General features: G+C 43.6%; 1 protein-coding gene across 2 annotated transcripts in view; it reads left to right on the top strand.

Moving 5' to 3' along the window:
- Nucleotides 1–24,888, top strand: part of LOC121609858 (vacuolar protein sorting-associated protein 13B-like) — a 316,585-nt gene that overhangs the window by 139,813 nt on the left and 151,884 nt on the right. For both annotated transcript variants that reach the window (XM_041941573.1, XM_041941574.1), the window contains exons 22-24: nucleotides 4,906–5,039; nucleotides 20,693–20,927; nucleotides 22,289–22,506. In XM_041941573.1, the coding sequence (XP_041797507.1) occupies nucleotides 4,906–5,039; nucleotides 20,693–20,927; nucleotides 22,289–22,506 (587 nt within the window). The remainder of the gene's footprint in view (nucleotides 1–4,905; nucleotides 5,040–20,692; nucleotides 20,928–22,288; nucleotides 22,507–24,888) is intronic.

Genomic DNA, 24,888 nt, shown 5'->3' with positions numbered 1-24,888 from the left:
ATGGTTGTAGTCTGAGGGGGGACTGGACTCGCTGAGAAGGTCTTTGGCCTCTGCACACTACCGAGCACTCACTGACTTCTAGGACAGACAGAGCGGTCTGTGGGGAATAGGTCTGTCCTTATGTATCCCTTCTCTGCTTTTGTGAATGATAAGGGTATTAGCTCTTGTGGATGTTGGCTGTGGTTTTTGAGGTTGAAGTGAGAGGAGCAGAGAGGGAAGTTGGGGTTGAGTTGTGGTTCCTCAGACGTAGCATGAATTAGTGCGCAGGCTGGAGGGGGTTTACTTCAGATGACAGGGGAACAGGAGGGGATTGGAAACTGGTTTGAGGTGATTTCACAGGGGACATTTCATGAGGTCTCGGTGTCACGCTGAGAAGACGAGTCTTTCTGTTTTCATTCTTTACGTGTGGTGTCATGGTCTGGCTGGCAGGAGCCCTCTCCTCTCCACTCCACTCCTCTTTTAGATCAGTATCTCAACTAAATATTGTGTAGATTGGATAGCCATGTTGTGTATGATCACTCTGAGCTCTGATGATACTGATGATGAAAGTGATGACGATTGCAATGAGAAATGTGTGTGATCCTTTTCTCGCTTTTGTCCTTGCCAGAGCCATCAGAGTCTGTCTCCACATGCCTGATTTGAGAAGTATTCCCTCCACAATTACCTCGACTTGACTTACTTGACTAAAGTACAGCTGGCAGAAAGGGTCATCAGTGCATTGTGTATGTGGATGCAGTGTGTGCACAGAAATGGAAATATAAGGGTGAGATAAAACTTTTAAAAGTCCTCTTGCCACACCGTCACCCCCCTTCCTCCCCCGTGCAGTCAGCCTGGCTACACCACCACTTTTTCATGGCGGCTTCAATAACGCCATAACAAATGGAGTCACGTAAATATTTAAACAAACACCAACTTGCATCCAAAACAAATAGGCGGGCAGGTTTATTAAAGAGCCCCATTGCTGCCTCTGCACGCAGCTGTAACAGAATATACAACACTTCAGCTCACTGTAAACCATTTGTAATAGGGAACATACCAGAAAGATAGCAAGCGGCATGGGGAAATTTTTATTTTATGGTTGACTTGCTCAACCGCTCGGGAAGGACATATGGATGCTTCGTGCCATTGATGTTGTGAGGTCTGTTAAATGTGTAGTGGAAACTTCACTGGCGCTATCATGATGTTGGTGTTGTGTGACTGCGAGTGTATCGGAGTGAATTTGTGTGCGTGCTCATGCGTGTTTTCGATTGTGAGCGGGAATCACACATTTGTATGATGTGCGATTTACACACACCACACGCCCTCACACGTTTAACTGCAGCGTTACTGGGCCGCGGCAGTGTTGGGTTGTACATCATGAAATGAGGCAACACTGATTTGTTTCTCGCCTTAAAGTCAACGTGTTGTAATGGGGCTCTGGTCTCTGCGTTTTCTCTGATCACTTGACACATGCTCAGGCTGTGGGCTTCAAAGACCCGGGCCTTTCGCTTGCTGGGAGATGTGATGGAGCTGTTAAAGAGGATGAATAATCACCATCAGAACACGAGAATGTTTATAGGGGACTGGACTGGCAGCTCCACAGACCAGCTGAACGCTAAGAGAGGAAGACGGAGGGAGTGGTTGGAGAGAGTGAGAACAAAACAGAGGAGGAAAGGAGAAAGGGAAGGGTGTATGGTCAGAGTTTGGCCAGTAAGATATTAGCCTAATGGCCTAACAGAGGGTGAAAATGAGGACATGGCTGAGATGGCACGAGACAGGGGGAATAACCCCACTTTAAGAGGACTCTCAGGACTTGTTAGCCCTGGGCAGGTTTAAGAGCTTCGGGCGCTCCTGTCATATTTCTCTTTCATTTGAATTTCGACCTCTTGTGTTCTCTCTGTCTTTCTCATTCTCTGTCCCTGCCTGCCTCTCTCTTTCTCTCAATCCCCTCCCTGCAGAAATGGCGGGCGCCAAGTCACTATAACAAGATATGGCAGTTTCATTCCAAATAATGACCCCAGGATTAACAAACAGAGTCCTGGAATGGTATTTAAAACAAAGCGCAGGGCTGCATGCAGACTGGCCCTCCTTTGTTACTGCCTATGCTGTATTTTAGCACACTTTCTGATTGGCCTAACAGACTCTCTCCGGGGAAGGACTTTCACAGTCTGGCCTACCCCCAAAGTCAAAAAGGTTTCAGGTGAAGGTTAGCTATAAGGTCTAAAAAAGAAGGGCAATAACCAGTTTTTAGATGAAAACTTCAGCCAGTACCACCTTTGAGGCCTCGCCAAAAACTAATAATCTTAAGAAGAGTGATGGGTTCCTCTACAACATGACTCAGAAAAAAATGTTGAAGGTGTTATTGATTTGAGATGAGAGGGTTGAAGTTGAATTTGATGGCAATAGTTAGAACTGCTCATGGCCATCTCTGGTAGCCTGATTTCAGGCTCCGGCCAGACGTGTGTTTGCTCGCATGTACAGTACACATGTATTGATACTTACTGCATGTTGTACATTGTAAAATTAGTTACCCAGGTTTATGTGAGTGCACGCTGCTTGTTGCACAGAGCACGCACACCTACTCACATAAGCCTGCATATATGTAATTCAACATGGCCTCCAGCTTGTATTCATGCCTGGTCCACACCACCCTCTCACTAACACTCTCATGGTGTGTAATAGATTATTTTGATGAATAGGAGGGACTTGGTCCTGTGAGTTGGTGTGACCTGGATTGATGCTTCTGAAGCTCAGAAGGGTGGTTTCTGTTGGTGAGGGTGTGTACTCATTTTGGGGTCTGTTTTAATGTTTTTTCTGCTGTGTGTTGTCAGGGCAATGTGTACGTCTATATGTTTGCGTTGTATTTTCCGATGTGGTAAGACACTGTTTGGTTGGACAAGGATGTACTCTGGGTATGGGGGGGTAACCATGACTTTTGACGTAAGCTGTGAGACTTGGGTAACCTCCCATGGACTTGAAGTCATACTCACACTAACACACTCACACACACTTTTCTGTGTGCGTAGACAGTGATGCCATCGCGAGTGCACACATTGACTCAAGCACAGACTTAAAAAAGTATACACATGCAGATACACAACATTGTCACAGCCCACTTTACACACACACACACGTATATGCACACACAGCATGCCCAGTCCCTGGGGTAAAGTCTCCCTAGGTCTAGACAGCTGGACCACATGACAGAGAGCAGCAGCCACAGAGCTCTGTCATGTACATAAGGATCCCCTGCAGAGCTGAACAGGAAACAGCTCTCTAATGCAGCCTGACAGGAATACTCTAACACACACACAGTCCTCTACAACAAAACACTATTGACAACCCAATGATATCACAGTGGTTTATACAGCACTCTCTGCACATTAGTCTACGAAAGACAGTCCATGAAACACAATCTGTCCTGTCAGAGTCAATTTTTGCATGCTTTGCTAAATATGTGGATATTTAGTAAAGTATGTGAACACTGGAAATGGTTGTGTACGAGGCTCAAAGAAACAATGTAGCTGAGGAATAAGAATAAGGGAGAAGGCAGATTGGAAAATATGGGTTGTCAAACGTACAAAATGTACAGCGTGGTCAAAGCACTGTGCTTAATACGTAATGATGCAAAACTGATTGAAGGCATCATGACAAATATAGTCCATTTCATAGTCCCTGAATGCCAGAAGCACCTGGATGCTGAGTGTGAGAAAATACTGTAAGAGAGTCCAGACACGATGATCTCGTCCTTCAGTCTGCTTTCTTCCACTTCCACACACATACACACAGACTTTACACACATGCACCTGTGACCTTAGTCACTCAGCTGTACACACACACACACACACACACACACACACACACACACACACTTCCACCCACAAGTTTTAGGCAGGTTGCCACGGCGGTCACAAACCGTTGTAACCAAGCATCCTTTTCGTCCATTCCCCTGGCAACACACTCTTGTTGCCATGCCAACCCATTTGGCTGTTTTAGTGATATTTGGGAGCGTGGCGTCTGAGGAGTCATGGTGGTGCTGTGACATCACCGCTGTTTCATGACAACTGTGGGATAGAGCTGCTGAGCAAGGCAGACCTTTAAATCATGGAATATGTCTTAATGTGTCTTCAGAGAGACCCCCATTCCCTCACCTCTGACGCCCTGATGGCTTTAACATCCACAGACCTCAGGCTAACCTGGTAGAATGTGTGTTCTGTCTATATGCCTCTGTCTCAGCCCCTCTGCTTCTTCTTCTGCACCTCTCTTACACTCTCCTTTTGTCCTTCATCTATCTGCCTTCTTCTCTCACAATAACTATCTCATGAACACTGAAGGTGTGCTTTGACCTTCAGGTTCATACGGTTATCACAAAGGCTAATGGAGGGGGCTGTTGCTGTGTGATTTGTGTGCTTGGCTGTTGCCATGAGTGTCAGCACAGACGATCGACCTGCGTCTGGACCACAGCAGGACATCATGTCTCGGATACTGTGCGTGTGTTTGTGTGTGTGTGTGCATTTTCTCAGTTCTCATAGTTCCCTCTCTCGCTGTAGGAGACAAGAAACCTGAGTGCCAACATTACATCACCTCAATGAAGTGTCATTTAAACATCATATAACATGATACTGTACAGCAGATGAAAATAACAGTGAATTATGAAGAGAGTTAAAAAAAGAATGGATGCAGGACAGTATTTTCTCATCTAGCGCATATTGATTTTATATAATTTGTTATGAGGTGATAGAATCCTTTGGTAGAGCGGTAGTTTCATAACAGGACCAACAGTTTAAACAAACCTAATTCACATTAATACAAGGTAGACATGGTACTGGAAAATGATGCATACCCAACTGATTGTTGAGGAAAAACTGCTTTAAACAGTGTGCAGATCTGATGTCTTTTATATTTTTCACTTTCCTTCTTTCCCAGAATCACGTCCCTTGTCCATCCCAATGAAAGTGATGCCTGACACCACAGCAGAGGATTCGTGGACAACCTCAGAAGAGAGAATGAAGGAGCTCATCGCCCATGCCTGGGATGCTGTTAAACACCTTACGCTCCAGGTACCAACCTACACTCTCTACCTTTTTTGTTGTGCTTCTATGTAGGAGCAGGTATACAAGATAATCCTTTCCTCTGCTGCGCTGATTTTGGATGGTGGTGCTTTGATGTTGTTCATCAGTCAGTGGTATGCAAGGTTTCACTGTATCTAGTCATGTTGAAGCAGGGTGGCTCAGTGTCTTGTCATTGTCATTTCAACAAGTCCTCTCTGCTTTTGAGCTACACACCAAACTCATGTTACTGCAGTTACATTCTTTGAAGTCTGGCACCCACATAATGACTTTAAATGTCTCGGACATTTAATATATGTCAATGTTTATCTTCAGGGCTCAAGCAGAATCAAAATCAGCAAGAATACCATGATTGCTCTTTGACTTGACCTCATACAGAAGTTATTGGCAAGTCCGGGAGCAGCTTTGTATTTCCAAACACCAGTCCCAGATCTGCTTTAGAGACCATTAACCCCTCTCCCTGCCCTCCTCTTCCTCTCCTTTGTTACTGTGAAGTACTGAGGTTTAGCTCAGCTCAACCCAGCTTAGCTCTCTCTTTGGTTGTGGCCATATAGCTTCCAGGGACCTCTGTTAGCTGTTAGCCCATTAGCGTGTTTTACATACAGATGCATACGTAATGTCTCATGTCCCTTTGTGGCGGACTGACTTTCTGGTTGACTGGCTGGCTTGCTGGATGTCCCGTCTGTCTTCTTAAGTGTCTAGCTGGATAGTTAAGTAGCCCCATTGTGTGGCTGCTTGCTGCATCTTGACTGCACCAGTTAGCAGAGCCCACATCAGAACCAGCCCCATCTGAAGTGCATCAGGAAGTGCTGACAACTCTTTGACAGGACTCCACTTGATGCAGGAACAGGACGTCATAGTGTATGCATGTGTGTGTGTGTGTGTGTGTGTGTCTACACACACAGTGCTCATGTGGTACATTACTGATTGGGGCATGTGGACGTCTTTGTGTTCAGTAGTCCATTTATGACTGCTGGTCTACAGTGTGCAAACATTACTGTGAAGACGGTGACCACATTTTCCCTGAGCATTAATGTTGTGTTTTTTCTACTCAGATATCCCGGATTTTGGTTGGCCACTGTAACATCAGAACTGTGTTAAAATACTACAGTTAGGCTCATATTTTCATGATGAGAGACCTGATCAGGATCCCTTTGATATCCCACAGATCCCTGCAGCGTAGATTTGTTCTTTGACTGTTGGTTTTGCCCACATTTCGACTCAGAGTTTTAATGTGATCTCACAGGTCATAACTTCACTGGATCCTATTTTTGTACCTTTTCAACGGTGTGTTGTTCTGTTTTTTCATGGCAGCAGGGATACGCTTTTGCAGGGATTGATTGCAAATAGCAGGTAAACTAAATCAGTCAATTTAATTGGAACCTGGTTGTAGGCAAGTTTCTTTGTGCATGTAAACAATCACCAATGTTGCAGAAGTCCAACAACTGCTCTTAATTCATCTTAATTCTTATTGCAAGGACCACACAAACTGGTGTCAGTCAAACATGAAAGAGAGCATGACGCGTGTGAATTGAAATAATGCTCCAGAGCCCTGGTCCCATGTCAGCTCACTGAGCTGTTTACAGTACTTCCACAAAAGTTAACTCAACCCTCTAATAGTTTGCCGAGCCCGTCATTGCCTCCACTTTCCTCTGTCCCCTTCGGCTGTGCGACTGGGACCACACCATGTACTGCCGCAGTAATTAGGAAACAGTCTGTCCTGTTGACATGGGAGTGGAAGCGGACCAAACCGAGCGACCCGACAGCTGGTACCCCAGGCCTTGGATATCCCCAAACTTAAACCACTCCATTTATTTTAGTGTGGTGTAAACAGAATACCTAATGGCTCACACTTCTGCTGCACATGTGCCCAATTTGGCGTGCAGTGCTTTCTCCGTCTTTTACAGAGAAGAGACGAGCAAGAAGGATAGAGTGAAGGTGGGGGAATGAGATTGGTGGAGAGACAGTTGCAAAAATACTTACTATTCTGTGAATTTTTAAAGGCTAAACAGAAACAGAATAGGGACACGTGCATACTGGGGATTGTGTAAACTGGTTTAAAAAATCTCATAGTCCTGGTCTCAGATGCAGTCATGATGCTTTGTCCCTGTGACATACATTCTTTCCTTCAGATTCACAGCAGGAGGCGAGGAGGTAGAGTTCTTATGCAGATGCTAGACTGCTGGCTCATTTTAAGTAGGTGAGAAAATAGTGCTAATGCAGAATGGAAGCGGTGCAGTAACAATAACATGAGGTTTTTATTTTTCAGCCACTGTCTGTTGTCATTTAATCCACCGTTGTCAGCAGTTCACAAATAGCAGAGAACACTGCAAATAAAACATGGTCTATATTTTCATTTTACTATCATACATTTGGATCACACATTGAAACTGTTGAAGGTCGAATGCACTTTACTGCATCAACCCTTATCTTACCTCAAGACACAGCATAACCTCAAAAAATCTGTGTATGCAATTCTGTCCCATTGCACTGTGCATTTCATTACACTGTGGCTCTATGCTTGAATATAGCTTATGTAATGGCTTAGACACATATCCCACTCAAAGTCTAAAACCAGAATAGCAGCTGGAAAAAGCAGAACATGCACTGTTTCTATTTGTAGCTTTCTGCTCTAAAATCATTCTTTACACCATGCTTGTCTTTTTCAATGACAGACATAGTTAGCATTGATTCCTGGTGATGTCCCGTCATGCGTGGTTAGGGCACAGATTATTATCTGAATCCATGAGTGTCACGCTCTGTGGCTGAGTGCTCCAACCAAACCCCAGTAATGATTCTGAGCCATGGTTCCTCTGTGACTTGAAATCCACTGCATTCCTATCTATCTCAGTTTGTAAGACCCTCTTCTCCTGTTACCTCACTAGGAATGATGGGCAATTTTCACCCTGCAATGAAAATGGCCCGAACATTATTCCTAATCCATCAGAGAACTTCCTTTAATCTCTTCAAGAAACCGTCAATGATAGAGACAGACGAGCAGCTAATGTTGAAAACAGACAAGCCGGCTGGCTCAAAGAGAAATGGCTCACTTTACAAATTTTTGAATCACTACAGTAGTCGATTAGTTTAGATGCTCCTCAAGAAAGACGAAATGAAAGAAAGAGAGAATGTGGATGTGGGACAGCGTCAGTGTCTTTGTCACACCATTGCAGCAGGCATGGTGAGGTCATCCAAACGGAGCCCCTCAGGCCCAAGATGGTGGAGTCTTTTTGGCGTTACGTACAGCACAGATCATCTGTGTCGTACACACGATGTGGAACAGAGTACAGTGTGTATGTGTGTTTTTCCCTGTAGAGGCAGCTACAGTTTCTTGGTCATGCAAGGCCATAATGTGTAGGTGGTGTTTTTTTTAGTAGTCACTTCACATTAGGTCTGACGGGCACAGTGGTAGCTGTCGCCCTGGCCAGAGTGGCCTGGCGTATCTTAAAATGGTCATTTACCCTCAGCCTTGGCTTTTGGACCCTCAGCTTTATTCCCTTCTCTTGCTCCAACTCATTATGTTACTCTTTACATATAGTACAGCTCCTAAACTCCTCACTTTGCCTTCCATGCTCTTACCTCTGGTGTCCTTCTCTGTCCCCTGCATTTCTCTCCCCGCTTACCCCCCCCTCCTTACTACTTTTCATCCTGTCATCTCCTCTTCTCCGCCCCGTTCTCCCCCAGGACACCCATGTTCTCTCTGGGCCATGATAATAATTGCAAGTGATCAGGATGGTGATTCTATTTCAGGAATTTTGCAATAATTCCTTCTATTTAACACATGAATGTGTTCAGCGCTGGCAAAGCAGCACGTTGCTACCAAAACTGAAATGGGATCCACTGAAACAGAGAGACCGTTGCCATGGAAAAATGAAGTAACACTGCTCCCTGCAGCTGCCATGCATTAATGAGGAGGATATTTTTTGAGAGAGAACAAGAGGAGAAAAAGCAGTGGGGTAGAGAAGGTAAAGTGATGGAAAGGAGATGGAGGTTAGGAAGCAAGGAAGAAGAAGAAAAAATGGGCAGAAGGTGAGTTTGAAAAAGGAGCAAAGTGAGAGAGAGACAGAAAGGAGGATCATGTGTACTGTATGTTTGGTGTGGCTCAGATCGAGCAGGCCAGATGGTTTCCATGAACAGGATCTGACCCCGGCTGGAGCGCCTTCTGCAGGCACATTACTTCATCCTCTGCCCCCCCCTCCTCCATCCTATCATCCCTCCACTCAACACCTCATCCTCCCTGTCTGTCAGAGCCCACATTTTCCAAATGTTTTGCAATTACAACTTTAATTTTGTGCCACTTTAAACACCGTGTTTCTTTGAGGATTGTGGTAAAATATTGTCAACTTTTCAAATGTGACAGTCATGTTACAAACCCAAGGAGCTCATCTAAATCATAACATAAATGGTTTTTGGTAGAAACTGCAACTTTGGGAGTTCTCTGCTGAGAAAGTGTATAAAGTTTTATTCATTATGATTGAAAATGAAATCAAGCCCCATCTCCAGCCATGAATAGGGCATTTGGGCTACCATGTGAGAGAGAAAAACCCAGATTTTAAAATGTTACATTAAAAACACTTTTATCAGGACAGTTCAGTAATATAGTAGAAGGAATAGATTGTAATAAAACAGCAGTTCCATTAATCTAGAATCACCCTCTCAAACAAAAGCTACCCAAACACTCCCCATAGAATTCCCTCAAAGGTCTCCCAGCTACTAAAAAATACTCTTTTTCAAACCTGGCATGCTTGCTTGACTTTAGCGCTGACATGTGCCCACTCTGTCTGGACTCCATGTATTTTACTGTATTACGTGTACATGCACATTGCATCTTTGAGAAATCTGCATGATAGTGTACCTTGTTGCAAGCTTCCCAAAATACTTCTATTTCAATAAGGGAGAAACTGAGATGAATTCTGTGTGCTTGGCATACTGTGATACTCATTTTTAAGTGCTTGTGTTATGGCTTGTATTACCTGGTTGTCTAATAAAAAGCTCAGCACTGATTGATTGTCGTGCAAACAGATAGATGGGTTAATACTGAGGGCAGAACACAGTGTCTCTCCAGTCATTGAGTCTCCACAAATACATATCTCCACACAGACAGCACATTGGAAGGAGGGAACGAGAGAAGGAAGAACAGAGAGGGGGATACAGGAGAGGTGCTGAGGGAATATGAAGGAGAGTGAGAGAAAGGGTGTACATTCTCTCCTGATTACACACTCATCCTCTCTGGTATCGCCTCATCTAATTCAAGACCTCACAATGTAACAGTAGATGTGTCATTAGCTGTTTACCGGGTGAGAACACTCTGTGTGTGCGTGCACATGTTGACGGGAGCGCTCGTGTGCATGTGTGGCCAGAATCCCGTTCCATCATCTGCTGCTGTGTCAGTGCACTGATGACCTCACAGCCGTTATAGACGCACACGCATATTTGACCCTCTCACTGGGCTGCACTGGAAAAGTGCTTACCAGGATTCTCTTGTGTCTGTAACCTCTTGAACCTCGGAGGCCCAGAGTCCTGGAACTGATTTTCATTAGGATAAAGACTCACAGCAGCTACAATTTCAAGATTGGGATGTTTTAAAAATTGTCAGGGAAAAATGATGGTGGTTTTCACCCTGATCTTCTGGAAGTGTTTTGGAAAGCTTGTTTGGAGGTGAATCTGGTTAAGTTGTTGGAGCATGCATCCACCCTTTGTCTTGGGACAAAGGAGGAAGCTGTGCCAAACACAGGTCAAATCAGATCAGCTGAGGTACAGAACAGCCCAGTTTGGCCTACTTGATTTGGTCACACTGCATAAATCAGTGGTGGTGAAAATTTGCCAGAGTTAGCCAATAAAAAGCTCTTTTCATCTGCAGTCCATCACCATCTGATCCAACTTGGCCTAGTATTACATACTGCATAACATAATCACAGCCACCTCCACTCACTTCAGCTGGCCCAGAGAAAAATTGTCTGGCCATACCACTACTGTAGATAAACCAAGCCAAGCCTATTTCATAGATCTGAACAAACTACAGTCCAACCTGCTTACCATTAGTTCTTTGTATGTGAGGGCTTTTGTCTAAGCTCTCAGCTGTACCATGAATCCTGCATAACCCATTGCCTGACCTTTAGCCTAGTCTGTTCCACTCACCACATTCCTAATGAAGTGGCAGTTTCTCTCACCTAAACTAAACCACCCGTCCTAATGGTCCTTGGCCCTGCTCAGTCGAGACACCAGAGTGCTCCCAATCATGAGCATCCTCTCCCAGTGCATCCTCAGCCCTAGTTTGGCATGGCCACCCCTTAGACCCAATCTGTAGTGGCTCACCATGCTGGGGTGGTGGAGGTGTGATTGTTTGAGATCAAGGGTGGGAGCAGACGAGGCAGGCCAGGCCAGCCGCACTCCTAAGGCCACTGTTGGATCAATAAACGTGGCGATCAAAGTCGCAATTAACCCACCGCGCTAACACAAACAGCCGGGCCAGCAGAAACAAACAAAGCCTTCATGTCACCTAAAGCGTTTATTTTTGCAGATTTCCACCTCGGCCAGGGAGACCTCCAGCGCTTGTCAGCTTCTGTAAGCAGTGTTAGAAGAGAGGAATGCAGGGCCACAGGGATGGCTGGCTGCCTGGCCGTGCTGCTGTGCCAGGCCACGAGCTTATTGCTTGTGGTGGCATGTGGGTGAGACGTAGCCTATCTGTTGTCAGGAGGCATCATGCTTAAATGCCCCTCTCATAGACATCAGGGGGGAAAGCTGCTCTCTGAGGTTTCTGAGGAAAAACTTCATTTGTGTACATCCAAGCACCACACACACAACTGCACAGTTTCATCCTGAGATACACACATTTATCATGTTAATTTACAGGGAGACACTATTTACACTCTTTTTGCACTATTTACTATCACACTCACTATTCCAAATGTGTTTTTGGACAGAGCTGAATGCACAATATGTAGAAGAAAGGGCAGAAGAAGGTTAACAGTGGGTGGGGTATCAAGAGAGATGTTTTTTTTTTTTTTTTTTTGAGGGGGGGTCGCTCTGTGGACCTTCTGTTCATCTGACTGGCCACTTAGGAAACACAGTGTCCCGTCTGGTGCAGGAACAGGAAGATTACATTTGGAGAGGTATCAGGTTTTTAAAAACAAAGGGATGTGTTTTCCGTTTGCTGCCGATCTCTCCACTGAGATTTTTCTGCTCCAGAGTTGCAAATGTTTTCACCTGGGATGCTGGGAGGGTGTTTCTAATTTCCTCTCCTCTATCTCTGGGTGATTTCCTGTGTGTCGTGGCTTGCTTATTGTGTGTGTCTAAGTGTGTGTAAAAAAGAGTGTGCAGTAGAGAAAATGAGGGAAAAATGTGTCAGCACATACGTGCTTGAATGTGCAAGTGTGCGTGCGGATGTGTGTGTGTGTGTGTGTTTCACATGTTGTGGGGTCACTCCACAGAGAGATGATCTTGGCCTGCAGGGTTTGCGCTGTGCTGAGGTCTGCACGGAGCTGGAGCCTCCAAGTTTCTCTTCCCTGCAGTGATATGAAAACAATAAGCCTAACAGCGGATCTGACCACCGCGCCACAAATGTCTGACACGTAGTTCACTGACTGGGTCCAAGTTAGAGGACTGTGACAGAGACTGTATTCAGTCCCGTCACTAGTGTCCATACAAAGTCTTGAAAGTCTGGAAAATGCTTGATTTTAATCATTACCTTTTAAGTTTAAGAATGTGCTTAAATTTGAACAATCCTGTTGGAACATAATCTGGTGTTTCATCTCCACAGTCACTCATGTAAGCCAGAAATCTTTTCGTAGTTGAAATGAAACAATCCTGTTGTATTTGTTTGTTGTCATCATTTATGGCTAGATACAGTAAGTCGTCTGTTGGCAAGCATTAGCAATTAATGAATAACCATGATCATTGGTACTTTGATTTCTGTGGGTATGAAGGAATTCTGTAAACATAAACTTTGCTGTATAGTTACAATTTAGATCGAATGATAAAGGCTTCAAGAGTCTGGACATTTTTCCCGATCTCTCTTTCAGACAGGGCCTTTCTACCTTTTCTTGCATACCGTCTTTTTTATACCTGAAACGTTAAACTGCACTTCTAAGAATGACTATCTGAGAATGATGTACTCTCAGCTGAAGTTGCTCTTCAGAGTAGACAGGCTGTCCTCCATCCTACTCACCGTTCTGTCATTTACTGGCGAGGCACGGCAGATCCTAAGAGCCTCCTGTGGTTATATAGGCCATTTCCACATGGCCCCAGCCTTTTAAAGCCTAAGTGTGTTTGGCCCTCAGCTTCCTCTCTATTAGAACCTGCTCTGCTGGAACCAGATAAACCATCTTCACAAGGACTCAAGGGAGAAATGCTACACAAGACAGATCATGCACTCCCATGGCTGCTCAGGAGGAAGTAAAGGACGCTTTTTGGGGGTATTAAGACCAAAAGATTTGAAACAGGGTCCACACATGTGGCTGGATTCTGAACGCTATCTGATGGCGCGGGGAAGTGATCAGGAATAAAACTGAGCAGAACTTGCCGCAAAAAATGGAACAATCCCATATTTAGAACTCTGTGATGTGACGCCAGGCAGGGATGAGAAGAAAGAGACAGAGAACAAAAATGTGTCTTTAGGCATCTTACCATTCAATCAAAGTACTTTCCAAATGGATATGTTTCGGGGATTTTTTATTTTTTTTTTTTATATTTCAAGCTTTTTTGTTCATCTGTCTCTTTTCTAGTAGTATTTATTTACTCCTGACAGCATATGCTGGCTTCCTGATCCAGAATCCAGATTGAATTAGAGTCTGAGTGATCGTAGATCAAAGTGTAAGAAGATCCTTGTTCATTTAGAAGCCTAAGAGGAAGGGATCAAGGCCTAAGTCTCAGGATAAGCAATGGTCACCTACTAAATAACCAGGCTGTCACTCAAAAACCACTGGCACTCCCACTGAGGCTGTGGGACTTTTTCCTGTGTTTGTCAGTGTGCACACTGAGACTTATACAGCTGAAGAACATGAGTCTACCATGCTCCATGATATACAGATTGCTATATTATTTCCAGCTAGTCTCTGTGTCCCCTGATGGCTGTGTACTGTCAGATCTCTCACTCTCATCTCTGGATGAGCCAGCCAGATAACACGTTTTCTCCACATACCATGGATGTACTGATGAAAGGCAGCAATGAGTCAAATGCATCTTTATAAGTACAAACACACACACTCAGTATTTCCCGGTCTCTGATTCTATGCCAAACAGCAGGATCCTCACTGCTCTGTATAAATCATACTGAAGGGGAGTCTCCCTTCAACCCAGTTTTTGGACGTTGTTTGTGGTGATTTCACCCTCAGGGCAAATATAAGAGGAGGAGGAAAAAGGATGCAGCAGCCAGCTTGTTGTACTGAACTAACTTAACGCCCAGCAGCAGGACTGGAGGATATAACCTTATAGCTTCAGCAGTGTTGTGTAACTGAGTTCATTGCTGTTGCAGGTGCCACCCTTCAGAGGAAGTGGTAAGCACAGCGCCAAGTCTCAACAAGGATATTAAAAAGAGATGGGGGGGCTCTTTCAGTGCAGCACTTGTTTGAAGAAAAAGAAGACGGGGGATGTTAATTCAGGTGTTTTGACTTGAGGCCATTGGGTTTTTATTTGTTTAGCTTTTTGTTTGATTTTTTCATTCTGAATTTAAATGACTGATGACTGCAGTTGCAATGGAGTGGTATGATGTGTGTTTGTGTGTGTGAGTGTGTTCAGGTGTACATGTACTGTATTCAAGTACACACATATTGTATGTGTGTGTGTGTGTATGTGCTTTTGGAAATGTGTAAGTATGTCATCTGAGCGTGTTTTCTCAGTAAAAGCCCGGCACGTGCAGACTCATAAGGAGTTGATTGGCCTCAGTCTTTTTTTTCTTTTTTTTTTTTTTACAGAGATTTCCTGGTCAAAATTGAAAAGTGTTTCCGCTGTTTTTGAAGTATATTAATAGAGTGTGCTGCGAGTGATACACCCTGCCCCTGAATACACACACAGAAACACACTCATATTGTCCCTCAGTGCTTTTTCCTGAATTAATCTGTCATTAGAGGCAGTGGGTAACTGAAGTGCAGTCCCATGCCGCTGACACTTAACTCCATTTGTTATGTTTAATGATTTAGTTTCACTTTGACAGGACATGATGTCATTGAGGAATGAAGAATCATGACTCTTTGACTCCTCATTTCCCCAGTGAACCTTCTATAATGACATACATACTACATGAACACACCTGCCATTCTTCAACCTCTAACAGCACGCTTCAACTTAAATCCAAATCTCATGTAAACCAAATCTTTATTGTAATCCTCAGCCCCCCCCGCCCCCGTCCCACCCATTACACACACACACACACACACACACACACACACACACACACCACACACAGGCACAAACCTGTGCTGTATTTACTGTTTGTTGTCATTTCCAGAGGCCATCTATCTGTCATTTTTTGCTACAGTTTTATTCCACATTACCCTGAACCCCACAGAGGGTAAAGTTGTGTAACAGATATTCCACACTGCAATTATACTTCTGGCTCACAGATATTATTTGTGCCCGTTTCTATTTTTAAATTCATTTCACAATTTTCCTTTTGCTGCACTTGGAAAAGCTGTCTTTCCACGGGTCTACCCTAACAGAAAATACATTTTCACCATCCTATTACGGATAGAAATTGAATTTAGTTTGCCGAGCCTTGTGAGTCGTAACAGCAACACGCTGCAAATGTGGCCTTTTGCCTCCCGAGCATGTGACGGAACGGACTTGAGTTTTAGGTCAGCCTGGCATACCTGTACGTTTCCTGTCCTGTCACAGGACGCTGTGCATGCTTTCTCTCTTTCACACACATGAGTGTGGCATGGCCAACAGCTCGCAGTAGGGGGACATCGTCACACAGGCTCACTGCTTCACGTGCTGTGTTTATTGGCCTGTTACAGAGCTGTTAAACACAATTGTGTGGAATACCAAACATGACCCTGCACAACCTCAAGTGAACTTTTACACCTGAAGTTGTGACATTAAACACACACACACTCTTATTTTCTGCTCAGACCTGTACGTACAGAGAACCTTTCTTTCTTTTTCTTTTTTTTCTCCAGTATATGCAACTATTCCATAATGCTGAACACAAACACTGGACTCCCTTCTCCCACCACCTCTTATTTCCTCCTCCTAAGTTTTCTTTCCCTCCCTTCTCCTTTTACAACATCTCTACATGGACTTTCCACCCTGAATCAATGCATGGTCAAAGCAAGAGACCTGGAGACCAACAGCAGGGCCTCAGCAGTGAGAGGGACAAAAGGACAGAGGCATGGGAGGGTATGTGATGGAGGCATACAGAGTTGGTCAGGGAGAAGCTCTGTCAGTGGTTTTGGCAGCGGTCAAAGCAGTGATGCATATGGGACATTCTGACCTCAGACTATTTCTCTCTTTGGATCTGTCAGCGCTGCTCAGCAGTGCCAGTGCTCCCTCTCTCGCCCTTTGTTACCCCTGTCGTCTTTGTTTGGATACTGTATGTCTGTCTCCGTGTGTTTGTGTGTGTGTGTGAGTCACAGCTCAAACACGAGACCACAGAAGGGGAGTCTTGGAGAAGTCTGCGAGGTTAACCAGGGTGACCTGCTGTTAGCGGTAGCCCAGAGAACAGGGTGGAGGATAGCCAGTGGGTTCTCAGAGGGTTCTGAGTTCATGTTCCTAGAAGGGTGACACAACCGCAGAACCAAGGCTGGGCATTTACAATTCTGTCAATGTATTTGACTGGTATTTTGAGTACATTCTTGGCATGAAGGTTTGATATACTGTCTTTAAATGACCAGTGTTTTGCTGTGACTGAGAAAGCAGAAGGTTTCCATGGCGAGGGCATCATGTCAGTGAACATAAATTCATTTGGGTGGAAGTCATATTGAACATTCCTGTTTTCTGAGTCTTGTGCAGTGTTCACGGAGGACCAGCTTTTTGTTGCCCTCACATGAGTATTGTGTGTCATGCGTTTTGGGTGTACCAATGGACATTAATTCTAGACACTAATATGAGGTTAGTAGTCTCTCTCATGACCTCTTCCAAGGAGGCTCTCTCTCTGTGTTTCCATTTCTTCCTGTCTGTTAGCAGCTTATCATCCACTCAGGAAAAGTCATGCCATCACTCGTGGAACAAGGGATTCTGAACCAGAATTCATTTAAATGGTTTCTCCACACTGCCAGATGGGGCATTTTTTACAATTTTCGCTATTTTCTCATGAACTATTGTACTTACTTGAAAAAAATCCGGCACTTTTATCCCATGATTGTCTATCGCAGTGTGTATTTTGCTTCAGATCCAGATGCAGATTAAACATTCCTAAACATTTTCTATTATTAAAATAACTAATGTAGACAATTGTGCAGCCTTGGCAGGGGCATGCTCTCTCGGAGTCCTTTTTGCTTCTTATTATATTTTGATCTTGCTTGTTTACTGTATTTGTCTTGGATACAGCTTCAGCCAGTGACCGTGTTGCCTCCTGCAGTAGGTATAGATTACAATAAGTAGTTTCTTCATGGGCTTCCTGGCCCAACAGACTTTAGCACGATTTAATCCAGAAGCTGGCAAGATATTTGAGTAACGTTACAGTTATTCATCTGTTTGGTATAGCATTATTTCCCTTGTCTTTCTGTGCCGTCATCCTTCTTCCAGCAGAGATTTGAAGCCAGATATCCATCCATGACTGCAGCCTGTGGTCCACAGTGTGTGAAATACCCTGTTCACTGTTGTTTTTATCTACCCTGTTGACCTAAACTCCCTCACTCAAAAGAAAAGCAAATGTTGCTTTATTGACCGCCCTCGCCTTCAGATAGACTCGTGCACTGTTGCCATCGTGAATTACAACATGTTTGTTTCTGTGATTTTTTTGTTTTGTTTTTTTGTGTGGCTTTTATTAGCTGTCACCAAAAGGGGGGTAGAAGGACAAGAAAGCCGACTAAAGATTAGTTTTGTGTCACCCAGATTTAGGACTGACAGGCCATTTTCTTTTCCATTACATAGTTAGGCCCTTTGAAGCATTTTGAGCCTTTTCTTTGCTGGAGTGTAAACATCCAGAAACAGTGGTCGCTATGCCCAGTGAATGCCATTCAATTGTTCAACTTTTTCCTCTGTTGTCATCTGTGAGATGTTATCTGATTATTGTTAGTATTTCACTTTGTGATGTGGGAAGTCTGCAGCTACCATACGCTTGACATCATCTTTGGGTTTGTGTTGCCATGGGGAACAACAGCAAAGCATTATAAAGTCTAAGCAAACACCATTAAGGGGCATTACATTATGGTTTATTGTACACACTCATACTAGCGATTATGGTGGTCAGTTAAACAGAAGGTGGCCATTTTTACCCCCCTGTTATAGTATGAGAAGGTTGTGGCACAGCCTACTCTTAAAACCCAGAAAGTCACCTTTTCCTTTGCTTACAAAATGGCTCACCTAAAATTTGTCTCACATTAACTCACCATGTCCCAATTTTGAATTTTGCTGAAAATGTCCCACAGTTGCTAATAAAAAGGTCCATATAAAATTAAATGTGAGTCTTACATCTGTGTTTTCTCAAAAAAAAAAAAAAAACAGTTTTTCAGTTCATCAGTGTGCATTTATTTTAGTGTTTGATATTTTCCTATGATCACGTAGAAAAGTTTGACTCTCAAAGTTTGATATATGGTGACAGATTTAGTCAACCATCAGACACAGAACGGGAACTAAAATAATTGAGGTAACTGTAGTTGGTTTACAGTTGCTCTGTATGGTAGGATGGCTGCGCTGTCAAATGACCCATTTGAAACAGCAAATGTTTAAGTATAAGATTGCTTTCTATTTATTATGGTTGAGCCTAGTATGTACCTTTATCTTTGACAGTAATAGGGTTAAGCTTACACATATACAGTAAACAGAGATATATATCAGCCTACTTACCCTTGAACTACATTTGATCTTGGTTCTGCATTAAATTGGTCCTGAAGTGATCAGGATCAGTCAATTAATCAAAGTATTGACGGAAGCAACTGATGGAAAATTAATCAGTGACAATTTTGAGAGTGCCTTAATTATGCTAATTTATGAAAGGGCCCATGTGTAACTTTCAGAAAACCTTTGTTATTAATGACTCAGGGTGTTAAGTAAAGCAGTTAGCTAGTGCTGCACACTGTTGGCACTGTAGGGGAACAGAAGAACCGCCCCTAGTCCTTCACATAGAAGTCAGTCCAGAAAGTCAAGGAAGGTGTCATTTTTTTAAGTTGCGTTATAGTCCGTCCACACATTGCAATACAAAGTGATTAATACATGGAATTTGCTTCAAATTCTCACATATTGCACATTTAAGGGCCACCACTGTGCCTGGATTTTCCTTACTGCGTCCTTATGTTCTTCGCACTGGCACACCCATTTATTGAGTAACAGCCAGTGCCATTGTTCACAAAATATTTTGATGGTTGAGGAATAGCTCAAGCAGAAGAAGTACTATGTAATAATGTGTGTATGACTAAACCAAGACGTCCAGCAGGAGAGCATTAGCCTGAGGCGGTGAGCTCAAGGTGCAGACCAGAGTCACAGTGTTAAACCCAGCGGTTTCCGTGTGTCTGCCTGCTTTACAGCTTAACCCTGCTAAGATCTGCAGCAGACCAGGCAGTGTCAATGGATTTTCTTCCTGCGTGTCGGCCCTTAAAAAAGGCCAAAGACTTACGTGTCTTTGTGCAAAAGTGTTCCGATTTCAAACCCCCCTTTGAAGAGTAATCAAAAGAGGAAGCAGCGTGAGATGGATGTGTAACTATATCTCTCCCTCTTTCTCTTTCTTTCTTTCTCTCCTCCCTCTATCTCAGAATTTTTGACTCTCCCTCTCGGCTCTCATCAAAGCTGGGGAAACTGCCTCCATATACAGGCCTGTCACAGGCGTTCCAACATTAGTGTGTGTGATATTAGCAGGAGGTTGTACAAGTGTACATGGTATATGCAAATTTCAATGTGTCGGACACTGAACATATTATGGTATAGCGGCGCTCAGTCCTTAAGCAGAGCAGCTCTCTGAATGACACAAAAACACACACAGATTATCTTGGCAGCACCTGCTGTCTGCCCCCTGGACCCTGGACCACTCTCCTTTCTGTTAACTGGTCTTTTAAATCAGTGCAGCCACTGTGTAATGGAAAAAGACACTGCTCGTACACTTACTGGCTACTGGTGACTGACCTAATGGCTTGTAAATTTAGCTTTTTTGGTGAACAGAAATATGTGTGACATAATGCAGCTGGAATTGGTCTCAAGCCCTTTTATATAGGCTTCAAAAATGATTAAAGTTCAAGATTTATCTGTCAAAAAGCCCTGAATTTATATCAGGATTTTCACAGTAATTTTAAAGGGCAATCAGTGTTTCACATTCTTCTTCTAACAGTGTTTTGAGGACAGGACAGAAATTATCTTATAACGTAATAATGCTGTATATATGTTTGTACATGGTTGCACGCGTGAACTTTATGTAGCATTGTGTAGGTCTGCGTAGTCTTAGTTGGTTCTGTGTAGTCTCATGCGGTTCTGTGTCCTCTGTCACACCAGCGTCCTGCAGAGCGTTGTTTCGTTTCATTCTGTGCTACCTCTCGTTTATTTTTCTCTCCCTTCTCCAGCTGGAGCTGCAGTCGTGCTGTGTGTTCCTGCCTAATGACAGCCTCCCCTCGCCGAGCACCATCATCTGCGGTGACATTCCCGGCACCGTCAGGAGCTGGTACCACAACCAGGCCTCCATGCCTGGGACCCTTGTTGTCTGCTTGCCACAGATCAGCGTCTTCAGTGCTGGGCACAAGTACATGGAGCCGCTGCAGGAGCTCCCCTTTGTGGTCTCCAAGCCCATCTTGGAGGAAGGTAGGTTGTCATACTGTATGGAAAGAAATCTTAACTTTAATTAGAAGTTTCAATGCTGGGAGAGCGGAACACACCCAGATCCACACTGTGAACACCAAATGGCGTGCTATCAGAAAGATTGATGTGAAAGTTAAAATGAGAAAAGTGTTACACTTTGAAAAACAATAATAGTGATCGGTTCATAGGTTAAAAATGGGAGTTTCGGAAAATAAATTTCAGTGGGTGGGAAAAATCTACTTAACTTTTATTACAAATGAATTTGCTTTTATTAATAATTGAAATGAATGCTTTCATAATAGTAATAGGCTACATAATGTGAATTCATCATCATTATGGCCTTTTCAACACCGAGCAAACCTTTGACCTACTACCACTCATTTACCATGACAAAAGACAAACAAACTTAAGTAGAGCGACTTTGAGAGATAGATCTTGCACATGTGGTGTGCACACCTGGTATAGTTGACATAAGCAACACTCAGACGGGTGAGCAGTGTTTTCTCTTTAGAAGAAGAAAAAAAAAGGGGCCCTCCTTTTTTTTACTCTCAACTCTTCAATGACATCAGCATTGGGCATACAGATTTCAAAAACGGAGGAGAAAGAAAAACGACAGCAAAAACAGTGACATCAGCAGCCTTGTCAATGTTGCCGTTAAAATTAACAACCCATGCTTTTAGTAATTCATTCCTACCCTTTGAAAAGCTCTTCATCTCTCATTTTCAATGCCCTGGATCAAAGCGTCCTGCCCACGGTGAATGGGAAATGTGCACTTCACGGCCCTGTGCTAGCGAACAAGTTCCCCTTCTCTGTAAGATGGCTCTACCAGAGTTGGCAAGCTAACGAGGTCAAGCTCCCCCAGTGTGGCATCGTGTCTCAGACCTGCAGATTTAGAAAGCACCTTCATTTTACAGTGTGTTGATGGGATCCTCTGCCTGCGTGTTGGTTGTAAAATGTTGTTCTTCAAAAAGGATACTGCTCTTTAGTGCATTTTAATGTTTTCCCTGGAGCTTCCTCATCCCATGTGCAGTATTTGGCTTGGATTTTAAAGGTGAGCGGAAGGAATAATGTTGTTGTCATAGTGTTTCATGACAATAAGCATTGTTGACTGATCCTTCTGCTGTTTTAATCCTTTGCTCTTTTTTATGGACAAAAAGCTGAATTCTCTTGTATCTCTCTTTGTCTTCCTCTCAATTTCACAATGACTTGGCTTGTGCTCTTTGTTCTCCCTTCTCTCTCTTCTTCCCTGCTCCTCTCAATCTCTGCCAATATCCCTCTGTTGCAATTTTCATCCTCATTCTCCCACTGTTTTATCACATTGCCACTTTTTTGTACGTATCCTTGTTTTTCCTTCTCTCCACCAGGCGATGCATTCCCATGGACAGTAAGCCTGAGTCAGTTCAGTGTGTACACGTTGCTTGGACAGCAGCGAAGCCTGAGCCTGTTGGAGCCTATGGGCTGTACCTCCACGCTGGCCGTCACATCCCATAAGCTACAGAGCTGCTCTGAAGGAAGGCACTCCTTTGTAGTCTGCCTCCACGTTGATCTGCAGCCCATCCACGTCAAGTGCTCCAACCCTCAGGTCAGTCAGACAGTCCTGAATCTCACAAAGTAGTCATCAGATTTACATGTATATTTATACAAATCATCCCGTTGTAAACTTTCCTGAAATATGAACACACGAACCCTGGCAGGAAGATCCTGCCTCTGCAGGATTTTCTGATATAGATTGACTTCAATAAACAAACTGCCTCGTCTTCTTACCTAGTATAATTTTCATGAAAATGAAAGTGTAAACAAGAGAGTGTTGCCTTGTTTGTTTTGGTCAAACATTCAGAGGTCTGAGTGAAGGAGACTAGGGAACTGCAAGACTCATCATCATTGTTTTACAGTGTGTTATTATGTTTTAGTGAGAGCATGATGAATATGGACAGATTGGAAGCGGAACATGTTTGTCTCCCGGTTGGGTCCCTGCGTTGTTTTTCATTGCGCTGTTACAGTACTATAATCACATCTACATGTACCATTACACATGTTTTGTTTTTTCACAATTGAATTAGCTGTATTGAATTAGGTTCCTCTGTAAACACTTAATTGGGGCGACCTTTTGAGTGGTCACACTGTTAAATGTCTCCGACCACAGTGATGAGCCATGGTGATATTGAGGGGAATTGGTACCAGAAACAAATGAAAGGCCTTAGTCTGTTAGTGGTGAAAACTTTCCCAGAGATGAGGAGAGCTGGTCGTTTATTGAGGGAAAGTTTCTTTTCTTCCTTCTCCTCTGTTCTCCCTTTCAAATGGAGTGCCTGTGTCTGGCAAAGCTGGGAAGGCTTATTGCGATTATATGATGAGTCATTATTAGTTTTTGGGTCCAATGAAAACTTCTCTTCTTCTTTTCTTCTCTTTCATCGCAATCCCTCTGCTCTCTCTTCCCATCTGTTCACCTCTGCTCTCTTTCTTTCCATCTTCTGTGTAGATTTCTGACTCGAGGGGGGGTTAGAAGCTAATGGTAATACTGTACCATTTCAAGTCATGCAGCAGCGCTTTGAGAACTGCTGCCAGAGCAACCCCACCCTCTGCAGAACAAAAGAGACCTCACACTACTTTCTCCTCTTTCTAATTAGCATTGCCATTTGTGGGAATGTATAAGGGGATGTCAGAATGCTGCACAGTTGCTGCACAATAAGTTGCCACCAACATAGTTTGATGAGAACATTGTGATGGGTTTATGAAACAGGAGGAGTTTGGGTGGTGGAGTTACATCTAGAGTTTAAACATCAATCATTATCGTGCTAATTTTGAGATATTAATACATTTAAAGTCAACAAATAAAAGCAGAGTTTGGCCTCTTAAGTTCTCCTGGCCTTTAAACTGCATTTTTGTGACATTAAATCAGATTTTCCGTAATATGTGATGGATTACTTCATGGAAAAAGCAAAGGTATTTTTAGAAACTGGAGTTAAACAGTTGAGCCTTTGGGTGTTTTTAATCTCCTCCTTTATTTAAACTTCATTTTGTATTTACAGGTAGCCGGAGGTAGCATGGAATATATGATTTAAATGTTGAATTTCTGCCTATGGAAGTGACTGTACACATGAAAAGGAAAGTTTCTGAATGCATCAATATTTTGGGGAAAGGGTGAGAAAAACATTTAGAGTAAAATAAGGGATAAGCAGCAGTAAAAGACTGTGAGGGAAAAAGTGAGCAGACCATGCAAAGAAACAGTTACATGCTCACACACAAGCACACACAAAATGTATGCATAAAAATTAGGACGCAAATGTTTGCCATATTCTGCCGATAGATGCCCATAAATCCTACACACAGGTCCTTTAAGCTGTAAACCAGCTTTTAATGAAATGATGATCACATCCAACTTGTGTGTGATAGTTCGTAGTGGAGTGATTGCTGTGCAGAGTGTGTGTCATGTCCAGTTTGTGTGTCTGTGTGAATGATCCATGGGGTGTCAGAGGGATGGATGGGTTAGTAGCTGCACTTTTCCCTGATCAGGACCACCTTGAAATCAGCAGACACACACACACACACACACACACACACACACACACACACACACACACACCACCACCACCACCTTTGACCTTTGACACCTAACTGAGCAGCATTTCAGTGAACACATATGCACACAGACACACACACACCTGTACACATGTACACACTCAGCCACTACACGAACTCAACATTATGTCACGTTTGTGAAGTTTCTATATAAACTTCGATGAAGGCACATGAACACTCACCATCTGCATGCTCTCCTGTCTTTCATCTGTGTTTTTGTGAATGACTGTGGAAGCCCCTGTTCAGTCTCCAGTTTGTACTACTGCAGCCTAGCAGGCCTCCTGATCTGCAGATGACAGGTCTTTGGAGAACCAAGCCCTCCAAATGTTCTGCTCACTTCCCCAACTCACGAAATGTGGCATATGTGTTGTGAGCTCATGTAAGCATG

The sequence above is a fragment of the Chelmon rostratus genome, chromosome 8, assembly GCF_017976325.1.
Source record: "Chelmon rostratus isolate fCheRos1 chromosome 8, fCheRos1.pri, whole genome shotgun sequence".
NCBI lineage: Eukaryota > Metazoa > Chordata > Actinopteri > Chaetodontiformes > Chaetodontidae > Chelmon > Chelmon rostratus.
Note: the sequence above shows the minus strand (reverse complement) of the source record. Positions and strands in the feature narration are given on the sequence as shown.